Genomic DNA, 22,157 nt, shown 5'->3' with positions numbered 1-22,157 from the left:
ACGCAGCTGCCACGACACCTGGCTAATTTTTTTTTTTTTGAGACGTTTCGCTGTTGTTACCCAGACTGGAGTGCAATGGCATGATCTTGGCTTACCGCAACCTCTGCCTTCTGAGTTCAAGCAATTCTCCTGCCTCAGGCTCCCGAGTAGCTGGGACTACAGGCACGCACCACCATGCCCAGCTAATTTTTGTATTTTTAGTAGAGACGGGTTTCACCTTGTTGACCAGGATGGTCTCAATCTCTTGACCTCATGATCCACCTGCCTCGGCCTCCCAAAGTGCTGGGATTATAGGCGTGAGACACTGTGCCTGACCACCTGGCTAATTTTTGTATTTTTAGTAGAGATGGGGTTTCACTGTGTTGGCCAGGCTGGTCTGAAACTCCTGACCTCAGGTGACCCACCTGTCTCAGCCTCCTAAACTGGAATTACAGGCATGAGCCACTGGGCTTGCCCATTTTTCTTTCTTTTTTAAAACATAAATCCTTTAATTGTGACTTTCACCAACCATTCATAACATGCTTGGATTTTTTGGTGTGTCCTTTTTTTTTTTTGAGATGGCATCTTGCTCCATTGCCCAGACTGGGGTACAGTGGTGATGTTTGCTCACTGCAATCTCCACCTTCCAGGTTCAAGCGATTCTCTTGACTCAGCCTCCCAAGTAGCTGGGACTACAGGCGTGTGACACCACGCCTGGCTAATTTTTGTATTTTTAGTAGAGTCAGGGTTTCACCATATTGGTCAGGCTGGTCTTGAACTCCTGATCTCATGATCTGCCTGCCTTGGCCTCCCAAAGTGCTGGGATTACAGGCATGATCCACCGTGCCTGGCCACATCCTTCTTTCTTAAACAACCAGTTGTTTTATTTTAGGAATAAATTTGCCATACAAGATTCTTTCTCATATCAAATTATTTCTCTCTAAGCTTTCTTACTGCGCTCGCGTGCGCACGCGCACACACCTCTTTATTTTTGTAACTTTCCTTATGTATCTTTTTATTTTCTGGTTCCTTTTACTTTGTTTTATACATAACCTTTAAGTAAGCTTTGAATTAGACAAAACTTGTTCACTTTTTTTTTTTAGATGGATTCTTGCTCTGTTGTCCAGGCTGGAGTGCAGTGGCATAATCTCAGCTTACTGCACCCTCCACCTCCTAGGTTCAAGTGATTCCCCTGCCTTAGCCTCCTGAATAGCTGGGACTACAGGCATGCACCATCATGCCCGTCTAATTTTTTGTGTTCTAGTAGAGACAGGGTTTCTCAATGTTGGCCAGGATTGTCCTGATCTGACCTTGTGATCGTCCAGACTTGGCTGCCCAACCTGCTGGGATTACAGGTGTGAGCTACTGCCCCTGGCAGCCATTTTTTAAAATGGGTACACCCTTTTCTTTTTTTTTTTTTGAGACAGAGTTTCACTCTTGTTACCCAGGCTGGAGTGCAATGGCGAGATCTCGGCTCACCGCAACCTCTGCCTCCTGGGTTCAAGCAATTCTCCTGCCTCAGCCTCCTGAGTAGCTGGGACTACAGGCATGCGCCACCATGCCCAGCTAATTTTTGTATTTTTAGTAGAGATGGGGTTTCACCATGTTGACCAGGATGGTCTCGATCTCTTGACCTTGTGATCCATCCGCCTCGGCCTCCCAAAGTGCTGGGATTACAGGCCTGAGCCACTGCACCCGGCCCTCACCCTTTTGTTTTTTAGCAAGATTTTTTTTTTACAATATATATTTATTGGAAAATACCCAAATAATTACATACCTATTATTTAGTCTAACTTTATATTCTAAATTATGACCAGTTTTGTCTACAGGTATTTACTTCATTACATTTACCTAATTATTTTAATTGTTTACGTACATTATTTGTGAAAACTATGATAGTCATAATTTAAAGTTATGAATTATAACTGAGACAGTGAAAAATAATTTGACCTAACTAACTTCATCTTGCTCTTAAGCTCTAAGCTGTCCTTATTCATTCCTGGCCATAGGCTGAACTGACTTTGGGAGGAACTTAGTTCATAGCTTAGCTTTTGAACAAAGGTTACAGTCCTTTCCCAAAAACCTCCTTATTGCCTGTGGACTAAAGCCATAAGATTAGAAGTTACAATATTCTTACTAAATTTAAGATGCAGCTATTTTCATTAAACCAATATCAATATCTTATTTATTAAAAATGATACAAGCCAATATTATCGTGTTTGGGTTGGGTTTCAAGTTTTGTAACTCCTGTGCCAAATTTTGACACCTTATAGTATCTGGCAGAGAACTATGAAATTTCTTGATTAATAAATGCAAGCAAAAAATGTATGCTGTCAATTGTTAAGACATTTCTAATATTACTTTACCAATAATTTTAAAACTAGCTTATTTATTAAAGATTTTACTTAAGTTACATGAATTTGAAAGAGTGTTTAACTAGTCTTTTTTAGTATCTGATTTAAGTGCTTTTATTTTTTACTTGTATATATATTTTTTAAAGATAGGGTTTCACCATGATGGCCAGGCTGGTCTTGAACTCCTGACTTCAGGTGATCCACCTACCTCGGCCTCCCAAAGTGCTAGGATTACAGGCGTGAGCCACCATGCCTGGCCTAAGTGCTTTTATTTTTTTAAGCCAATTAATTAGAGCACTTTTATATATTTTTAGTAGTGAAATATTGTGTGCACAACACATAAATAGGTAGACATATTAGGCATGCCAATAGAAGTACATTTTGTAAATTCATAAAAACCTTTTTTTTTTTCTATCAGACTTTCAGATTCTTGATAACCTGCTTTATAGCCCTGGACAAATGTCAGCTAAATAGCCTTAAATTTGTGTGTTAAAGGAAGCAACTCAAGTGAAAGTCAAATAGCAGAGTTTACATTATAAGGTGTGGGGAGAAAAAGTGTGGATTATAGAAATTATAATGGCCTTTTAAATACACACACACACACCAACACCCTATAGCTTTTACTTCAGAATTTTTGGCCATGAGATAAGTAGAAATTTACCAGCTTGCAAAAAGAGCTTGTTGTATCTATAATAGTGGTTTTTTCTTAATAGAAAAATAACAGCAGATTGAGAGCAGGTAGAAAGAAAAAATAGAGAAGAAGAGTACTTAGGAACTCTATAGTTTGCATGTCAACCTTAGGACTCTTTTTCCTTAATGTAAGTGTGCACAGAGACTATATTATTTGCATTTTACATAAACTTTGGCAAGTAGAAGTACTGTAAAACCAGCCTGTTGGTCAGGCCGGTCTCAAACTCCTGACTTTGTGATCCACCCTCCTTGGCTTCCCAAAGTGCTGGATTACAGGCATGAGCCAGTGCGCCTGGCCTTTTTTTGTTTTAAGATGGAGTCTTGCTCTGTTGCCCAGACTGGAGTGCAGCAGCACGATCTCGGCTCATTGCAACCTCCACCTCCCTGGTTCAAGCAATTCTCGTGCCTCAGCCTCCTGAGTAGCCGGGATTACAGGCGCCCGCCACCACACCCAGCTATTATTATTTTTTTTTTTGAGATGGTATCTCACTCCATCATCCAGGCTGGAGTGCAGTGGTGTGATTTTGGCTCGCTGTAACTTCCGCCTCCCGGTTCAAGTGATTTTTCTGCCTCAGCCTCCTGAGTAGCTGGAACTACAGCATGCAGCACCATGCCCAGCTACTTCAGATTTGTGGAGTTGGCATATTAGTGCTTTCTATGACATTTTCAAAGGAGTGAAGGATTGTGACATTATAGCATTTTGCAGTACATAAAAAGCACCTGAAAGGAGCATAGTTCCTCTCTTCTTATCAATTGTCAGGTCTTTACAGAGGGTCAGTCTTTTTCCTTTTATTTTAACCCATGATTTTTACGAATTATGACAGTCAAATAGTGGTTCTCAGATGCCTGTGTGTGCCCCTTCTGAGGATCTCATCTATCTAACCTGGCAGCTTGCACAAAAGAGTTATAGTTATTGCTGGCTGCTAACTCTTTGGGGTAGCAATTGGGGTCCTGAAATCCCAGTTGCTTAATGCTAGAAGATTACAGTGAGGAAGCCTAAGGTGTTAAAAATGTTTGCTCTTTTCACATCTACTTTTCATTTGTTCATCATTAAGTCAGCAGACGTTTATTCAGCATCAAGCTTGTGCATGGCATAGGAAACAGAGTTGAATCAAGTGGCCTTTCTTAGGCCACCAGAGAGAGACCACCTGTGGACAGGTCAGGTGCAACTGAGGGTTCTAGGAGCTCTGGCAGGAGGCTCTTGACAATTCTGTGCTTTCTCTTCATCTAATTGTTTACCCTCAGGTTGAGAAACACTCACCTGATGTAGACATGCAGCAGTAGAGGATGCTTATAGCAGCTGAGGACAGATGTGAGTACAGATCATTCCAGCAGACTCCACTCAATGTGTAATGCTTTATGGTAAATGAGGAACTGTTACCTCTTTAGGTCTTATCTCATAACTGCCTTGAGATGCAGATAGAATAAGGATCCACTCATTCTGGAGGTGAGAAAACTGGGGTCCAAAGGGGATAAGTTCACAAGTGAAACAAAGTAAATGGTGGCAACATTTTTACTCCAAATCAGTTGCTATGACATGCAGGAAAGAAAAACAAGCATTTTATTTGTCATGCTGGACTGCCTTAGTTTAAGTAATCTAGATTTATAAAAACCCAGGTTTACTAATTCAACCAGGTTTAAATGGTGAATATTTGCATTGCAGAAGGATTTTCCAGGCTAGGCATGGTGGCTCATGCCTGTAATCTCAGCACTTTGTGAGGCTAAGGTGGGTGGGTCAACTGAGGACAGGAGTTTGAGACCAGCCTGGCCAACATGGCGAAACGCCATCTCTACTAAAAATAAAAAATTAGCCGAGTGTGGTAGTGTGTGCCTGTAATCCCAGCTACTTGAGAGGCTGAGGCAGGAGAGCCACTTGAACCTGGGAGGTGGAGGTTGTAGTGAGCCAAGATCACACCCAGCCTGGGTCACAGAGTGAGACTCTGTCTCAAAAAAATAAAAAGATTTTCCAGTAAAGGTAGGTATTGTAACTTGGAGCATACAGATGGTCTTCAAGGGTTTTGTAGGTCTCCTGAAATCATTTCCACAATTTTGTATTTGCTTGCCTTTTAGCAGACATAGTAATAATCAGATTTCCAAAGGAATCTGTACAGAGAAAAGGTAGACACCCTCACTACTCTAGTAGATTTTTAAAAAATCAACATGTAAAATTTTAAATTGTGGTACTTAATGGAGTGTTTCTCAGTAACTCTTCAGAAAATGTTTTTAAAAAGAAAATATTTAAATGCAGTTTTACAGGAAAATGTTACCTTTCTTAGTATGTTGCATATGGTAGAATATTATACTGTGTAGAAGCATCTCAGTTAATAAAAAGGGGAATTTTAAAAGGTCACTTTGTTTTCCATTGCTGGATAAGGAGTGATAAGGAAAATTAAACTACAGATGGTCCCCAACTTACGATGGTTCTACTTAACCATTTCTCAACTTTGTGATGCAAAAGTAATATGCATGTAGAAACTGTACTTAGTACCCATACATCAATTCTTTTTTACTTTCAGTACAGTATTAGTAAATTACATGAAATAGTCAATGCTTTATTATAAAATGGGTTTATCTGAGCTGATACTGCCTAACTGTAGACTAGTATAAGCATTCTGATCATGTCTAAGGTAGGTTAGGTTAATCTATGATGTTTGGTAGGTTAAGTGTATTAAATGCATTTTTAATTTATGGCATTTTAAATTTATGATGGGTTTATTGGGTTTGTAGTTATTACTGGCTGCTGACGCATTGGCGTAGCAATTGGGGTCCTGAAATCCCAGTTGCTTTTAACTAGAAGATTACAGTGAGGGAGAATATTTAAAGTGTTGAGAGAAAAGAAAACCCACCAACTTGGAATTCTGTACCCTGCATAATTATCCTTCTAAAGTAAAGGAAAAACAGAGACTTTCTCAGACCAAAAATAAATAAAATTGAAGGAATTTGTTGCTAGTAGATGTGCCTTGCAAGAAACATAAGAAGTTTTTCAGAGAGAAAGAAAATGATGAGTCAGAAACTCTGATCTAAATGAAAGAACATTGAAAAAAGAATAAGTGAAGGTAAAAGAAAAACATTATTTTTCTTATTCCTGATGGGCTAACAGATAAAATTTGTTCACAATAATAGCAACAATTTATTTTATTATGTATACTTTTATATGCCAATACATATATGTATATAAATGAACATATATATGTGTTTATGTATTCTTTGTTGTAAGTGAAATAAATGACAGCAATAGTACAAGGACAGAGAGGGAAGGATCAGGAATATTTTGTTATTATAAACTTGCAATACCTGTGGAGTCCTATAGTGTTATTTGAAAGTGGTCTTGGATTCACTGGAAATGTGTACTATAAATTCTAGGGCAACTACTAAAGTTTTTTTTACAAAGAAGACTAATTGGCCGGGCACAGTGGCTCACACCTGTAATTCTAGCACTTTGAGAGGCCGAGGCAGGTGGATCACATGAGGTCGGGAGTTCAAGACCAGCCTGATCAACATGGAGAAACCCCATCTCTACTAAAAATACAAAAATTAGCCAGGCCTGGTGGTGCATACCTGTAATCTCTGCTACTCTGGAGGCTGAGGCAGGAAAATTGCTTGAACCCAGGAGGCAGAGGTTGTGGAGAGCCGAGATTGTGCCATTGCACTCCAGCCTGGGCAACAAGAGTGAAACTGCCAAAAAAAAAAAAAAAAAAAAAAAAAAAGCAGCATAATCAGTAAGCTATGAAAGGAGAGAAAATTGAATCATGTAAAATGCTCAGTTACCACAATGGACAGAACAAGTGTGGAAGACCAAAAGAGAAGCAAAGAACAAGGGCAACAAACAAACAAAACAGTAACAAATATGATAGCAGTTAGTCCAGCTATGTCAATAATCACTTTAAATGTCAGTGTCCGTTACATCAGTTAAAAGGCGGAGATTGTGAAAGTTTATAAAAAATAAGACCCAAATATATGTTGTTTGCAGGAAACCCACTTTAAGTATAAAGACACATATAGATTAAAAGTAAAGAGATGAAGAAAGATCCATTATACTAACACTGACTAAAGAAAATGGGGGTAGTTATACTTCTATACAGGGCGGACTGCAAAGCAAGGAAAGTTATCAGGGATAAAAAGCATTACATTATGACAACAGATCAGTACTCCAATAAGACAACCATCTTTAATGTAATATACATGTAATAGAGCATCAAAATATGTGAGGCAAAAACAGATAGAACTGTACAGAGAAAGAGATGAATCCACTATTATATTTGGAAATTTCAGTGCTCCTTTATCAAAAAGACAGATTTGGCATACAGAAAATTATTAAGAACATGGTTCAACTCAACAGCAGTCAATTGGATATAATTAACATGTATAAACTACTTTGTTCAACAACAGGTGTACAAACGTGTTCTTGTGGTGCTTCCTGAAGCAGTTGTACTTGCGGATGTAGTGGAAGTAGTCTCAGCGGATGACAGTGGTCCTCTGCATCTTCATCTTGGTCACCAGCCAAGGCTGGTGGATCAGTTGAGGTCAGGAGTTTGAGACCAGCCTGACCAACATGGTGAAACCACATCTCTGTAAAAATACAAAAGTTAGCCAGGCATGGTGGCATGCGCCTATAGTCCCAGCTACTCAGGAGTCTGAGGCAGGAGAATTTCTTGAACTTGGGAGATGGAGGTTGCATTGAGCCAATATCGCGCCACTGTACTCCTGCCTGGTGACAAACAAGACTTCATCTCAAAAACAAACAACAATGAAGAATAAAAGAATACTATTAATAACTCTGTGCCTGTTACTTGATAACCTAGATGAAATAGACTAATTCCATTAAAAGACACAATCTGCTAAAACTCACACAATAAGAAATAGACAATCTGAATGGGCCTATATCCATTAGAGAAATGGAATCAATAATAACTTTCCAAACAGAAAGCACTAAGCCCAGAAAAATTATACCAATTTTCTACAATCTCTCCCAGGAGACAGAAGCAGAAAGAATACTTTTGAAGTCAACCTATGAGGCCTACATTACCCTAATACCAAAACTAAGGATAATATAAGAAAATAAAAATATATTCCAGTATCTCTCATGAACATAGATGCAAATATCCTCAACAAAATATTAGCAAATTGAATGCAGTAATGTATGAAAATGACCGGGACCATGACCAAGTGGGATTTGTCTGAGATATGCAAGTCTTGTTCAATATTCAAATCAGGCTAGGGACAGTGGCTCATGCTTGTAATCCTAACACTTTGGGAGGGCTGAGGTGGGAGTATTGCTTGACTCCAGGAATTCAAGACCAACTTGGGCAACAGAGCAAGACCTTGTCTCTACAAATAATAAAATTGGCCAGGTGTGGTAATGTATACCTGTGGTCTGAAATCGGAGAATCACTTGAGCCTGGGCAGTTGAGGGTGCAGGTAGTCATGATTGCACCACTGCACTCCAGTCTTGGCAACAAAGTGAGACCCTGTCTTTAAAAAAACAAAAAAGCTAGTGTAATCTGGCTGGGCACAGTGGCTCATTCCTATAGTTCCAGTACTTTGGGAGGCCGAGGCCAGTGGATTACTTAAGTCCAGGAATTCAAGACCAGCCTGGGCAAAATAGTGAAACCCTGTCTCCACAAAAATGACCCAGGCATGGTGGCACACTCCTGTAGTACCAGCTACTTAGGAGGCTGAGACAGAAAAATCACTTAAGCCTGGGAGGTAAGGGCTGCAGTGAGCCAAGATTGTGCCACTGCACTCCAGCCTGGTTGACAGAGTGAGACCCTGTCTGAAAAAAAAAAAAAAAAAAATTAATCCATCACATCAACAAGCTAAAGAGGAAAAAAAAGGCACATGATTCTATCAATAGATGCAGAGAAAGTATTTGACAATATACATCTCTGATTCATGATTAAAATTCTCAGCAAATAGGAATAAAAGGGAACTTCCTCATCTTGATAAAAAATACTTACAAAAAACTACAGCCAACATTATACTTAATGGTGAAAAACTCAGAGCTTTCCCACTAAGATCAGGAACATGGTGAGGATGTTCCCTGTCACCATTACTTTAAAAAGTTGTTTTCCCACCCATATCTTATATTGAATCATTAATTTTTTTTTTTTTTTGAGACGGAGTCTTGCTCTGTTGCCAGGCTGGAGTTTAGTGGTGCAGTCTCGGCTCACTGCAACCTCCTCCTCCGGGGTTCAAGTGATTCTTCCACCTCAACCTCCCAAGTAGCTGGGACCACAGGCTCGTGCCACCATGCCCGGCTAATTTTTGTGTTTTTAGTAGAGACGGGGTTTCACCATGTTGGCCAGGATGGTCTCGGTCCCTTGACTTTGTGATCCACCCACCTTGGCCTCCCAAAGTGCTGGGATTACAGGCGTGAGCCACCGCGCCCTGCCTTAATTTTTTTTTTAACATCATACTGGAAGTCCTATATAGTGCAGTAAGACAATAAAATGAAATAAAAATTGTAAAGATTGGGAAGGAAGAAATAAAAATGTATTTGTTCACAGATGGCAATCATTTATGTAAAAAATCTGAAAGAACAAAAAACTCCCGGAACAAGTGTTTAAGCAAAGTTGCAGGATACGAGGTTAATATACAAAAATGAATCACTTTGCTATATACCAATAGTGAACAAGTAGAGTTTGAAATTAAAAAGACATTACAGGGCCAGGCACGGTGGCTCACGCCTATAATCCCAGCACTTTCAGAGGCCGAGATGGGTGGATCAGGAGGTCAAGAGATCGAGACCTTCCTGGTCAACATGGTGAAAACTGTGTTTCTACTAAAATACAAAAATTAGCTGGGTGTGGTGGTGCGTGCCTCTAATCCCAGTTACTTGGGAGGCTGAGGCAGGAGAATTGCTTGAACCCAGGAGGTGGAGGTTGCAGTGAGCCAAGATCATGCCACTGTACTCCAGCCTGGCACCTGCTGACAGAACAAGACTCTGTCACACACACACACACACACACACACACACACACACACAATACAGTATGAACAAGTTTTTAATGAGGCAGACTATAAAACTTGATCAAATATATCAACTAAATAGATATTCCATGTTCACAGACAGAACAATTCAATAATGTCAAGATATAATTTCTTCCTAATTTATCTATAGAGTCAACGTAATCCCAATCCAAATCCCAACAAGTCATTTTATAGATGTTAAAAACTGATTCTAAAGTTTATATGGAGAGGTAAAAGACCAAGAATAACCAACTCAATATTATAGGAGAAACAAGGCAGAGGACTGACACTACCTGCCTTCAAGACTTAGTATGAAGCTACATTAATCAGGACAGTGATATTGGTGAAACAGTAGATCAATGGAACGGAATTGAGAGCCCAGAAATAGACTCACATAAATAGAGCCAGCTGCTCTTTGACAATGGAAAAAAGGTAAGTCTTTTCAGCGGATGGTACTGGAACACTATCTGCATGCAAAAAAAGAATCTAAACACAGACTTTACACCTTTTTTTTTTTTAACTCATTTTCTGGGGAGACTTTACACCTTTCACAGAAGTTAACTCAAAAATGGATTACAGACCTAAATGTAAAATGCAAAACTACAAAACTCCTAGAAAACAACATAAGAGAAAATTTGATGACCTCAGATACAGTGGTGACTTCTGGGCATGATCCATGAAAAAAATAATTGATAAACTATACTTCATTAAAATTAAAAGCTTCTGATCTAAGAACGACTATGTCAAGAGAATGAGAAAACAAACCACAGGCTAGTAGAAAATATTTCCAAAAGACATTATAAAGGATGATTATCGGCTGGAATGGTGGCTCATATCTATAATCCCAGCCCTTTGGGAGGCCAAGATGAGAGAATCACTGTGCCCAAGAGTTTGGGACCAGCCTGGGCAAGATGGCAAGACCCTGTCTCTGCAGAATTTTTTTTTTAAATTAGGGCACAGTGGTACATGCCTGTAGTTCTAGCTACTTGGGAAGCTGAGGGAATCCCTTGAGACCAGGAAGTTGAGGTGGCAGTGAGTCATAGCACTCCAGCCTGGGCCATAAAGCAAGACACTTTCTCAAAAACAACAACAAAACAAAACGAACACCACCACTGTTATCTAAAATATACAAACAACTGTTAAAACTCATCAGTGAAAAATAGGGCTGGGCGTGGTGGTTCATTCCTGTAATCCCAGCACTTTGGGACGCCAAGGTTGGTGGATCATTTGAGCTCAAGAATTCAAGACCAGCCTGGCCAACATGGTGAAACCCTGTCTGTGCTAAACATACGAAAATTAGCTGGGTGGTAGTGGCACTTACCTGTAATCCTAGCCACTTGGGAGGCTGAGGCAGGACAATCACTTGAGCCTGGGAGGCAGAGGTTGCTGTGACGTTAATCATGCCAGTGCACTCCAGCCTGGGTGACAAAGTGAGACTCTGTCTCAAAAGTTAAAAAATTAAAAATAACACAATTTAAAAATGGACAAAAGATCTGAAGAGACATCTGGGTAAAGAAAATATACAAGTGGCAAAGAAGCATAGGAAAAGATGCTCTGTATAATATTTCATAAGGGAAATGCAAATTAAAATGATAGTGAGATAACACTGCACACCAAATAGATGGCTAAAATTCAGAATATTGACATCACCAGATGCTAGCAAGGAAGTGGAGCGTTAGAAACTCTTATTCGTTACTGGTGGAAATGCAAAATGCTGCAGCCACTTTGGAAGACAGTTGGTAGGTTCTTACAAAATGAAAGGTACTTTACCGTACAACCAGTAATCACACTCCTTGATATTTACCCAGATAAATTACTTATATCTACACAAAAACCTGCACACAGATGTTTATAGCAGCTTTATTCATAATTGCCAAAACTTGGAAGCCACCAAGATATCTTTGAATGGAGAAACTAGTACATGCAGACAACTGAATATTATTCAGTGCTAAAAAAAAATGAGCTATGAAACTATGAAGAGACATGGAGGAAACTGAAATGTATATTACTAAGTGAAAGTAGTCAATTTGGAAAGGCCACATACTATATGGTTTCAACTATATGACTTTCTGGAAAAGGCAAAACTGAAGATAAAGGTTCATGAGTTAGGGAGGAGGGAGATGAATAGGTGGAGCACAGAGGATTTTGAGGGCAGTGAAACTATTCTGTATGATACTGCAATGATAGATATATGTCAGTATGCATTTGTCCAAACCAAGAAAACGCATAGCACTGAGAGTGGACACTAATGTAAACTTTGGCCTCTGGGTGACAATGATGTGACAGCGCAGGCACGTGGGTTTTAACAATGTAACACCAGTGGGGGATGTGGATAATGGGGGAAGCTGTACTTGTGTGGACACAGAGGTGTATGGGAACTCTGTATTTTCCTTTCAGTTTTGCTGTGAACCTAAAATTAGTCTTAAAATTTTTATTAATTAAAAAATGGCAGCTACAAAGCAGTAGAACTATATATTCAAAGAATATACATGACATTCTGTATCTAAAACTATCCTTCAAAATTGAAGGTAAAATAAAGACATTCCTATATAAACAAAGACTGAGATAATTGGTAGATTGCAGACTTGTCCTTCAAGAAATGCTGTATTAAAGGAAGTCCTTTAGGCTAAAAGGAAATGACTCTAGACATCTTGAATCCCCAGGAAGAAGGCCCTGGGAGAGAAATAAGAGGAAAACAAAATGTATCTATGAAGTAAAGTGAGAAATCTAATAGTGGGGGGAATAGATTGATAACTTACTGTATGCCTGTCCTAAAGAGACACAGCCATGTCCTCAGGAAGTATTCGCTAGGATGCTTGGTAAAGAAAATGACAGCACCTGCTAGGCTATTTTTAAGTGAAATCATAGATGCTGGGAGTGGCACACCCTTCTCAACTCATGACACTTGCCTTCCCAGTCAGCCTTTCCAGCATGTGCCCTTCCTCCTGTGTGTTTATTGGCATTAAAAGTGTACTAAAAGTTTTCAGGAGAGCTGTTACAGAAACTTGTTGCAGAGTAAAGGGCATTTCCTAGTTAAATTTCACAAAAATGTTTTTCAGTTCTAAAAATAACTTGGAATTCAGGGTGAGCCATCATCCTAAATAAATTACAGTAAGGCAAATTTGTCTGAGAGAAAAAGCGAACAGAGACATGATGATCTAACTCTGAGGAAACCAAGACAGGAATTTGTTGGAATTCAAAATATTCCAATTTTAACCATGAGACTAGATGAAATTAAGCAACATTTAATGTTTAATCCCCAGTGAATGACATATTTTGCTCCAGGATGTGATTTGTTTGCTGTAATTTGTTTTAGTGATATTTTGCCAAGATGAAGCTGCAGGAATGTTTGATTTTCTTACGGCAACTGGTGAGTAGTTAAAATGGACTGAGAACTTTTGTTCTTCAGGATTCTGCTTAATACTGAGCGTAGGCTAACAAAATAACACATCTGGGCTCTGTTTTTTCTGTAATCTGAGGGGATTGGATTAGATTATTTCCACGATACAATCTTATTCAACAAACATTTACGAAGTTCTCACCACATAGACGGTGTGAGAGTCAGAATGAGGGCCGGGCGCAGTGGCTCAAGCCTGGAATCCCAGCACTTTGGGAGGCCGAGGCGGGTGGATCACGAGGTCAAGAGATCGAGACCATCCTGGTCAACATGGTGAAACCCCGTCTCTACTAAGAATACAGAAAAATTAGCTGGGCATGGTGGCACGTGCCTGTAATCCCAGCTACTCAGGAGACTGAGGCAGGAGAATTGCCTGAATCCAGGAGGCGGAGGTTGTGGTGAGCCAAGATCATGCCATTGCACTCCAGCCTGGGTAACAAGAGCCAAACTCCGTCTTAAAAAAAAAAAAAAAAAAAAAAAAAGAATGAAAGGCCAGACCCTCAGAGAACTGCTGTCTAGGGAGGCACGTAGCAGTGAAGGGGAATTGTTGTGATGCTTTGTGAGACGCTATGGAGGCTGCACTGAAAAGGAAGTGACTAATGCTGTCCAGGTATGGAAGTCAGGGTTGCTGGGTGGCTTGAAAGAGTTCAGGGAGGAGATGGTGCCCAAACAGGACTGGAGGATTGAATAGGTGTTACCAGGGAGGACAGCAGTCAAGAACGAACTACTAGAGACCCACTTTTTCTTCTACCTTCTACTTATCAAAAAGCATTTAGCATTGAGAGTGTTTTCTATAATGAAGGCTCTTAAAATTGTCATTTAATGTCTTGAGAATCCTTGGTACCATTTAAAATATAGATATAGACCGGATGCAGTGGCTCATGCCTGTAATCTGAGCACTTTGGGAGGCTGAGGCAGGTGGATCACCTGAGGTCAGGACTTTGAGACCAGCCTGGCCAACATGAAGAAACCCCGTCTCTACTAAAAACACAAAAACTAGCCAGGTGTGGCAGTGGGCGTCTGTAATCCCCACATAACTCAGAAGGCTGAGGCAGTAGAATTGCTTGAACCCAGGAGGCGGAGGTCTCAATGAACCGACATCGTGCCACTGCAGTCCAGCCTGGGTGACAGGGTGAGACTCTGTCTCAAACACACACACACACACACACACACACACACACACACAGAGGTATAATCTAATGAAGTTAAATTAGGAAGAAATGGCTTTGGTACATTGTCTGGACACTAGGGGACATTTACTTCTTGAGTTTTTTGTCAGTTCTGTGTATTTCACTTCTTGAGTCTTTGTGCTGACCACTCTAGTGAATTGAATTCACTTTAAAAAGCATATCAGAAAGTAAAACTGCTTTTGTTGTATTTCTATTCCTGCTACAAATCTCCCAGAGTCTGCTTGCTGTGAAGTGTTAATAGTGAGGTCTCTTTCTGCCCCCATTTCAATGCCCCCATGAAGAAAATCCCATGAAATGTTACAAGGCATTTTAGTCGATGGAAAAGCAATACAAATGACCAGATTAGCTAGGTGCTTAAAATAGCATCAGATGGCCTCTTCGTAGCCCTTGCCACATGGTAATTAAATGTTTGTGACTGATCATTCTCCTCTCTGTCTTAGTCCACGCACACGATGGCATTGGGTTGGGTCTTGTTGATTCATTGATAGGGTCTAAGCTCCACATTCCTTAGTGGGTATTCAAATAATTGTTGGCCGACTAAAAGAAGGAATGAAATATAAAGGGCCCAATGTTTCAATGAAGGGAGCATAACTGAAAAAGCACTGAATCCAAATTATATCCATCAACTATGGATGCTTCCTTCAGGTTTGCAGGCAGATGCCCTGACCATTCATTACTCCCTCTTCGCCTGCCTTTCTTTCCCCTCAGCAGCTCTCAGCGTGTTACATTCGTGCATGCACATTTTACTTACCTTGTTTATTGTTTGTTGCTTTCATTACTGCATTATCTCCATGAGGACAATAATTTATTCCCAGTTTTGTTTACTGCACTCCAGAGCCTGGAACAGTTAGCACACAGTAGGTGTTTGGTGATCATTTGTTGAATGAATCTCTGCTACAGCAGATACACAGTGGATAATTGTGCTCAATCTTTTTATTTAAATTTAAAAAAATTTATTCATTTGTTTTGCGACAGAATCTCACTCTGTCACACAGGCCAGAGTGCAGTGGCATGATGACGGCAAACTGGAGCCTCAACTTCTGGGGCTCAAGTGATACTCCCACCTCAGTTTCCTGAGTAGCTAGGACCACAGACATATGTCATCACACCCTGCTAATTTTTGCATTTTTGGTAGAGACAGTTTACCACGTTGCTTGTCGATTCACTGATATGGCAGGTCTCAAGCTCCTGAGCTCAAGCGATCCTCTCACCTCAGCCCCCAAAAGGGCTGAGATTACAGGCATGAACCACTGCACCTGGCCATTCTCAATCTTGAGTGCAGATATTGTCATTTATTGTGCTTCATTCTGGTTGTTTTGTTTTTTTTTTTTTTTTTGAGACAGGCTCTCATTCTGTTGCCTAGGCTGGAGTGCAGTGGCATGATCATAGCTCACCATAACCTTAAACTCCTGGGCTCAAGCAATCCTCCCACCTCAGTCTCCTGAGTAGCTGGGACTACAGGTACGTGCCACCACACCCAGTTAATTTTTTCACTTTTTTAGATGGTATATCAGTATGTTGCCCAGGCTGGTCTCAAACTCCTGGGCTCAAGCAGTTCTCCCACCTCAGCCTCCTGAGTAGCTGGGGTTACAGGTGTGAGCCACTGGGCCAGCCTTGCTTTATTCTCAAGTTTCTGAAACTGATGCCTGTATATAGTTCCTCTTAGATACTCTAGTTGATACTCTAGCATTTCCTTTTAAACTAGATTTCTGATCTCATACTTACATTGGCGTCTTGCCTGTCTTGTTGCTGTTGTTATACGTAATTTTTAAAGACAGTAATCTGATTTAGGAGTGAGAAATTAGCAGTGGCCCCGGCCAGGTGCTGCTGTTCAGCCAGCACAGCAGTTTGAATTGTTCTGACTTTGAATAAAATCTTCAGGCAAGGCTTGCACTTTGGACACCCCACTACTCCGTTGTTTTACACTGATTGTTTCTTTCATTATCACAATTATTCAATTTTTGTGTTTCTTTGTGTATTGTCAGTCTCCCATAGAGGCTGGCTCCATGAGATCAGACAGCTTTTCTCCTTCATTCCTTGCCCTCCACCCCAGCCCTAGCTCCGTGCCTGGTACCAGAGGGAACACAAGAAGTGTAGTTGACCAGATGAGTGTACAACATCCAGGATCTGAGGTGATCCCTGGTGTGGGTGTGGAGGAATAAGGTTGGTCTTTCTACCAAACATACTTAAACATGGTGAGTCCTTAAAGCTGCCAGCTTGGCTGCTATTGCTTGGAATGTTTCTGAAATCTTCTCTGGGAATTGCCTTTTTTCAGTTTATGATTCACAGCACAGTTGTTCAAGATTTTCACATTTACAAAGTGCTTTCCCATGCATTTTCCCAATGGAGCCATCATCCCCATTCTGATGTGAGTGTGCTTAGTTTCCTGTAGTGAATGAATCTGCCTGTGTTGCACAGCAAGTCTGCAGCACGGTGGCCTTGTCCCCCTCCCCCGTGCCAACCTGGTGTTTTCTCTTCTTCACCACCACAGTGACTGCTTGTCCAGTTTCTGTCAGGGTCGGGGCAGGGGGCCTGGGCCTCTGGTGTGTTTTCTAGGAAAGAGTGACATTAGTCCAGCGTCTTCGAGTAACACTATATTCACTTTTTTTTTTTTTGAGACAGGGTCTCACTCTGTCACCCAAGGTGGAGTGCAATGGCATGATCTCTACCTCCTGCATTCAAGCTATCCTCCCACTTCAGCCGCCCAAGTAGGTGGGACTACAGGCCTATGCCACCATGCCTGGCTACTTTTTATTTTTGTAGAGATGGGGTTTCACTGTGTTGCCCAGGCTGGTCTCAAACTTGTGAGCTCAAACAGTCCACCCACCCTGGCCTCCCAAAGTGCTGAGATTATAGATGTGAGTCACTGGTCACTGTGCCTGATCTAAATTCACTTTAAAAAGCACATGAAAAAACAAAATTTTGTGTGTCCAGGTTCCTAGGTAGCCATTTTAAGTGCTGTAATTGTTAAGGGGGGCTTTTGGGCGGTAATGAACAGGCAGCCTTGGCATGGGCTCTGCCTCCTGTTTGTTGTCACTGCAGTCATGTGCCGTCATGTTAAAGGGCCCAGGGCTGGGCTTTGGCACCTTTCTCTTTCCCCCCCCCAACACACACCCCCCCCTGCCCCGCCACAGGATTGCTGGGAAGCAAGTGCTTGGTGTCTTACTGAAGAGCAGAGCTCACTTCAATGTGGCTGCCCTTCCCAGGATTGAACACTCAGGAACCTGGTCTGAAATCTCCAGCCTTATTTCAGGTTTTATTTTTATGAAAGCCAGCCTGTACTCTCTTAAACCAGGGGCCTGAAGGCTGGCTTCTGAAAATATACCCCACAGGCCACTCTGCCGTGGCTTGTTTAGGCATTCCAGGGAGGGCTTGCTGACCTGAAGGTGTCCTCTGGTCCAGGTCAAAAGACCAGAGAAGATACTGGCGCCAGGATCCGCCACTGGCAAGGTAGCTGCCATCTGAGGTAGGATATTGTTCTTTTTTTTTCAGTTGGAGGTAGCCTTAACTATGGCTTCTCAGGCGTTTGAGACAAACAGAAAAAGCAGTTTGACCCCTGCCTTTACTTTCTGAAAATGACAGAAACTTTCTGATATATCTTAAGACATGGGTCATAAGCATGACCCATAGTTTATGTCACCTTAAATAGAGCAGCTGATCAGAACTGGCCATTGGTTATAAAATAAAATAGTAGGTGTAGGTTTGTGGGAACAGGATCCTGACTGCTTTAGCAGTGCTAAGCCGCTCCATGCCGTGTGGTTTCAGTGTCTTGCCTTCCAATTGGAACTCCTCTCTGCCCCTTAGCCCGATTTCCTTGTGTGTAACATGGCAAATTATTTCAGGGCTAATCCTTCTTATAGACCTGAAATTGTTCTTTTTAGAAAAACTTTAGTAGGTTTTGAGATCCCCTCCTTTGATTCTCAGATGTGGCTGTTAGTAGTTTAATTTCTTTGTGTGGTTTCTGAGTAGATTCCAATGACCTATTTTTATTAACAGTTCTTTAAAAAAAAAATGTTTGAGAGAAAGGAATCTTAGGAATGGATTCCATCTGTGAAATGCAATGGAGAATTTTGGCCAAAGTAGAAGGAATGGAATGGATGGCATAAAAGGTGACATTTGTGCTCAGAGTTGATTTCTTGGTGATAGTCTCATGTCTAATTGGAGGTTCCAGAAGTTCTTTAAAGGGTGGATGAGCTGTATAAACTGATGTGAGGGAATTAGACAGTGGTGGGTTCAACAGAAAGTAAAGGAGTAGCAGTATCCCAGAAAGCCCTGAACTCTGGCTGCCCTTAGAAGGACTTTGCTACCTTTGCACTCTTTTAACCTGGGTTTAGAGCTCGTTGATCTGGCAAGGGATGAAAATACAAGCAGACAGCATTGATATGTGAGCCCCTGAGCTCTGTCCCTTCCTCAGGCCGGTTCGCGAGACTTATCATCAGTGCGAGACCATGCTTCGGATCCCTTGCCCAAGGACTAAGGGTGTGACTGAGTACACACATTCCATGTGTAGGTGGTACCCTCTGCTTCCAGATGCTGTGTGCACTATGGTTTCTATTTGAGGGGCTCTCACCTTTTTCTGGGTTCGGTCTCTCTCCCCATGTCTCTGTCCTGCTTTCTGCCGTGGCTCACAGTGGTACTGCATGGACTCTCTCCCTTCTTTTTATAAGTTGATCTCCAAAGGCTGAAAATTGTGAGCAAGATATTTTTTCCCAGTCCCTTTTTATACAATCAGTCTTGCTTTCTCAGTCCATGATCTGGTTACATATCTCAAACTAGCAGCTAATAAGGGTTTTGGTATAAAATACATGATTGGTAAATATATTAAAGTCCTTCTTGTATGTCATTTTCAAAGAAAACAGGCTTCCCTTTGACCTTGGTTTATGTAGACTTATTTCCTCATCTGGAAATGTGGCCAGCTAGAACAGTTTTTCCCACTGCGAAGCTGTCCTTTTTACTGGCAGAAAGCCCTGGACATCATAGCAAGGTGATGGGGTTTCCCTGGCTAGTTCTCATGGCCATCCTGACTTCCAAAGACAAGCACGTTAAAAATCAAAATTTTGTGTGTCCAGGTTCCTAGGTAGCCATATTTAGTGCTGTAATTGATAAGGAGGGCTTTTGGGCCATAACGAACAGGCAGCCTTGGCACGGGCTCTGTCTCCTGTTTGTTGTTACTGCAGTCGTGTGCCGTCCTGTTACAGGGCCCGGGGCTGGGCTTGGCACCTCTCCCTGCCCAAGGAGGCTCAGCAGTGTGGACACATGCCCTGAAGAGTAGAAGAACAGTTAGGAGGGCTTTCAGAATTTGAAAAACTCCTAGAAGGAGTCGGGATTATCAACCTGAACAGCTTCCTCTGGCCAGGAAAGTTATGCTGGAATTGAACCTGATTCTCAGATAAATGCCTTGCTCTGGGGTATCTTTTCCCACCATGGTCATTCTGTGTTAGCAGGGGAGAGTTGGCACTGGATTTTGTTTTTTGTTTGTTTGTTTGTTTTTTGAGACAGGGTCTCACTCTGCCATTCAGGCTGGAGTGCAGTGACGCACTCTTGGCTCACTGTAGCCTCAGCCTCCCAGGCTCCTCCCACCTCAGCCTCCCAAGCAGCTGGGACTACAGATGCACACCACCATGCCTGGTTAGTTTTTGTATTTTCTGTAGAGATGGAATTTCACCATGTTGCCCAGGCTGATCTTGAATTCCCAGGCTCAAGCGATCCCCCTGACTTGGCCTCCCAAAGTGCTGGAACTACAGGTGTGAGGCACTGTGTTCGGCCTTGGCACTGGCTTTTAATTTACTTTGCATTCTGATTTGATAGCAACCCACCAGACTGAATGCAACGTGCCCTCTCCCCACAGCAAGCGGCCCAGGCCAAGGATGGATCCGATTCACCTGGTGCCATGTTTGCCTCAGGCAAAGTGGTCCCCAGGGCCAGGAGACCAAGGCTGGATGTTGTGTCAGGTGCTCAAGGAGTCCCAGAAGTATACAAGACGGTGTGTAGTTTTCTCTCTTTTCTTCATGTCATAGATTGCTGGCTTGAGTTTTAATTAGGTTGCATGAAAGTGCAATTTGTGGGGAGCTTTAATCATCTTCCACTGGGGATCCTTGCTGGGCTGGTTTATTTTCATCCTGCTCCTCCCGGAGTGTGAGCAGGGGGTTGAGGGACATTTTAGTACCTGTCTACTCTCTCCTGCTTTGCTGGCCTTGATAACCACATTTTCTAACATAAAACTCGGGATGTGAGAGCCCAACTGCTGACAATGTTGTAGAGTTTTTCCTATTTGTTAATTTGATTAAACTGAAGGGTTTATGAAGATATAGAAGTTAAACAGCACTGGACATTTAATGAGCTTCCTTTATTTGGAAAGAACCACTGTTCATAAGCCAGGGGTCCCTACAGAGAGCCTTGGGAGTCTGATTGTTGGGTGAGGTCCTGGGCCAGGAACTTTGAGTTAGTCACGGTCATGATGATGCTGGTGGCAGCTGTGTTCCCTCTGTGCACACAAGTGAATTCATTCAACCTTGTAACAAACCAGGAGGCAGGTCCTCTCACGTCAGCTCAGAAGTGAGGACACCGAGGCCCAGGGCAGTAAGGCCCTTTTGCCAGGCTGCCAAGTGACTGGGTTAGGGTGTCTCCCCAGCCGGGCTGGGTTGAGGTTCATCCTCATGACTACTGCACTGCCACTGTTAGGCTGCAGTTTGTGTTTTTCAGGGGGTCTCTGAGTTTTGGGAAGCAACAGGCTGCATACTTAGCTCTTTTTTTTGAGACGGAGTTTCGCTATTGTTACCCAGGCTGGAGTGCAATGGCGTGATCTCGGCTCACCGCAACCTCCGCCTCCTGGGTTCAGGCAATTTTCCTGCCTCAGCCTCCCGAGTAGCTGGGATTACAGGCACGCACCACCATGCCCAGCTAATTTTTTTTTTATATTTTTAGTAGAGACGGGGTTTCACCATGTTGACCAGGATGGTCTCGATCTCTTGACCTTGTGATCCACCCGCCTCAGCCTCCCAAAGTGCTGGGATTACAGGCTTGAGCCACCGCGCCCGGCCCATACTTAGCTCTTGACCCCCATAATCTCAATGGCGTTCTGCCTTAGCCCCAGGTTGTAGGTTTGAAATGGGGTGGATTTCACAGGCTCTGGCCTCCAGCAGACCATGGAGGAGTGTTCAGAGGGGTTTTTGCCCAACACACCTAGTGGAGCTCTGGGCCCCAGCCCCAGAGGCTGAGCCCAGCTATCCTTCCCTGAGCCCAGGCCCCTACTCCTTTCATACCTCAAGCTCATTGTGGGCAGTGGCTGGTCCCTGGGCTATTCTGGACAAGGCAGGGTAGTCCTACCCTGAGACTGCCTGGTACAAAGACCCGGGATTGCAGTGAGAAAAAAGCTTTTAGCAAATAGCCGTCCGGCTGGGCTGAACTCCACCCAAGTCCGCACTCCTCAACCAGCTTATTACATGCAAGTTCTAAGCTATACTTTACCTGGAGCCTGCCCTCGCTTTCTGTCAATTGGTATAATTTTCTGGTAAAGTTATTTCAACAAACTGGCAACCATTCCCGCCTCCTGTTTATCCCTCCTTCCCCTGGGAAACC

At 42.2% G+C, this 22,157-nt stretch overlaps 1 protein-coding gene across 38 annotated transcripts in view; it reads left to right on the top strand.

The window, feature by feature from the left end:
* Nucleotides 1-22,157, top strand: part of DHRS7B (dehydrogenase/reductase 7B) — a 97,626-nt gene that overhangs the window by 51,356 nt on the left and 24,113 nt on the right. For 15 of the 38 annotated variants that reach the window (XM_054255576.2, XM_035299304.3, XM_078372361.1 and 12 more), the window contains one exon: nucleotides 20,428-20,562. The exons of 16 other annotated variants lie outside the window; for them this stretch is intronic. In XM_054255576.2, the coding sequence (XP_054111551.1) occupies nucleotides 20,447-20,562 (116 nt within the window). In that variant the 5' untranslated portion in view covers nucleotides 20,428-20,446. Of the gene's footprint in view, nucleotides 1-7,412; nucleotides 13,363-15,922; nucleotides 16,041-16,632; nucleotides 16,775-17,740; nucleotides 18,046-20,387; nucleotides 20,563-22,157 lie in introns of those variants that run through there. 7 more of the 38 variants (XM_054255578.2, XM_078372374.1, XM_078372366.1 and 4 more) reach the window with 6 other exon arrangements.

The sequence above is a fragment of the Callithrix jacchus genome, chromosome 5, assembly GCF_049354715.1.
Source record: "Callithrix jacchus isolate 240 chromosome 5, calJac240_pri, whole genome shotgun sequence".
Taxonomy (NCBI): Eukaryota; Metazoa; Chordata; class Mammalia; order Primates; family Cebidae; genus Callithrix; species Callithrix jacchus.
Note: the sequence above shows the minus strand (reverse complement) of the source record. Positions and strands in the feature narration are given on the sequence as shown.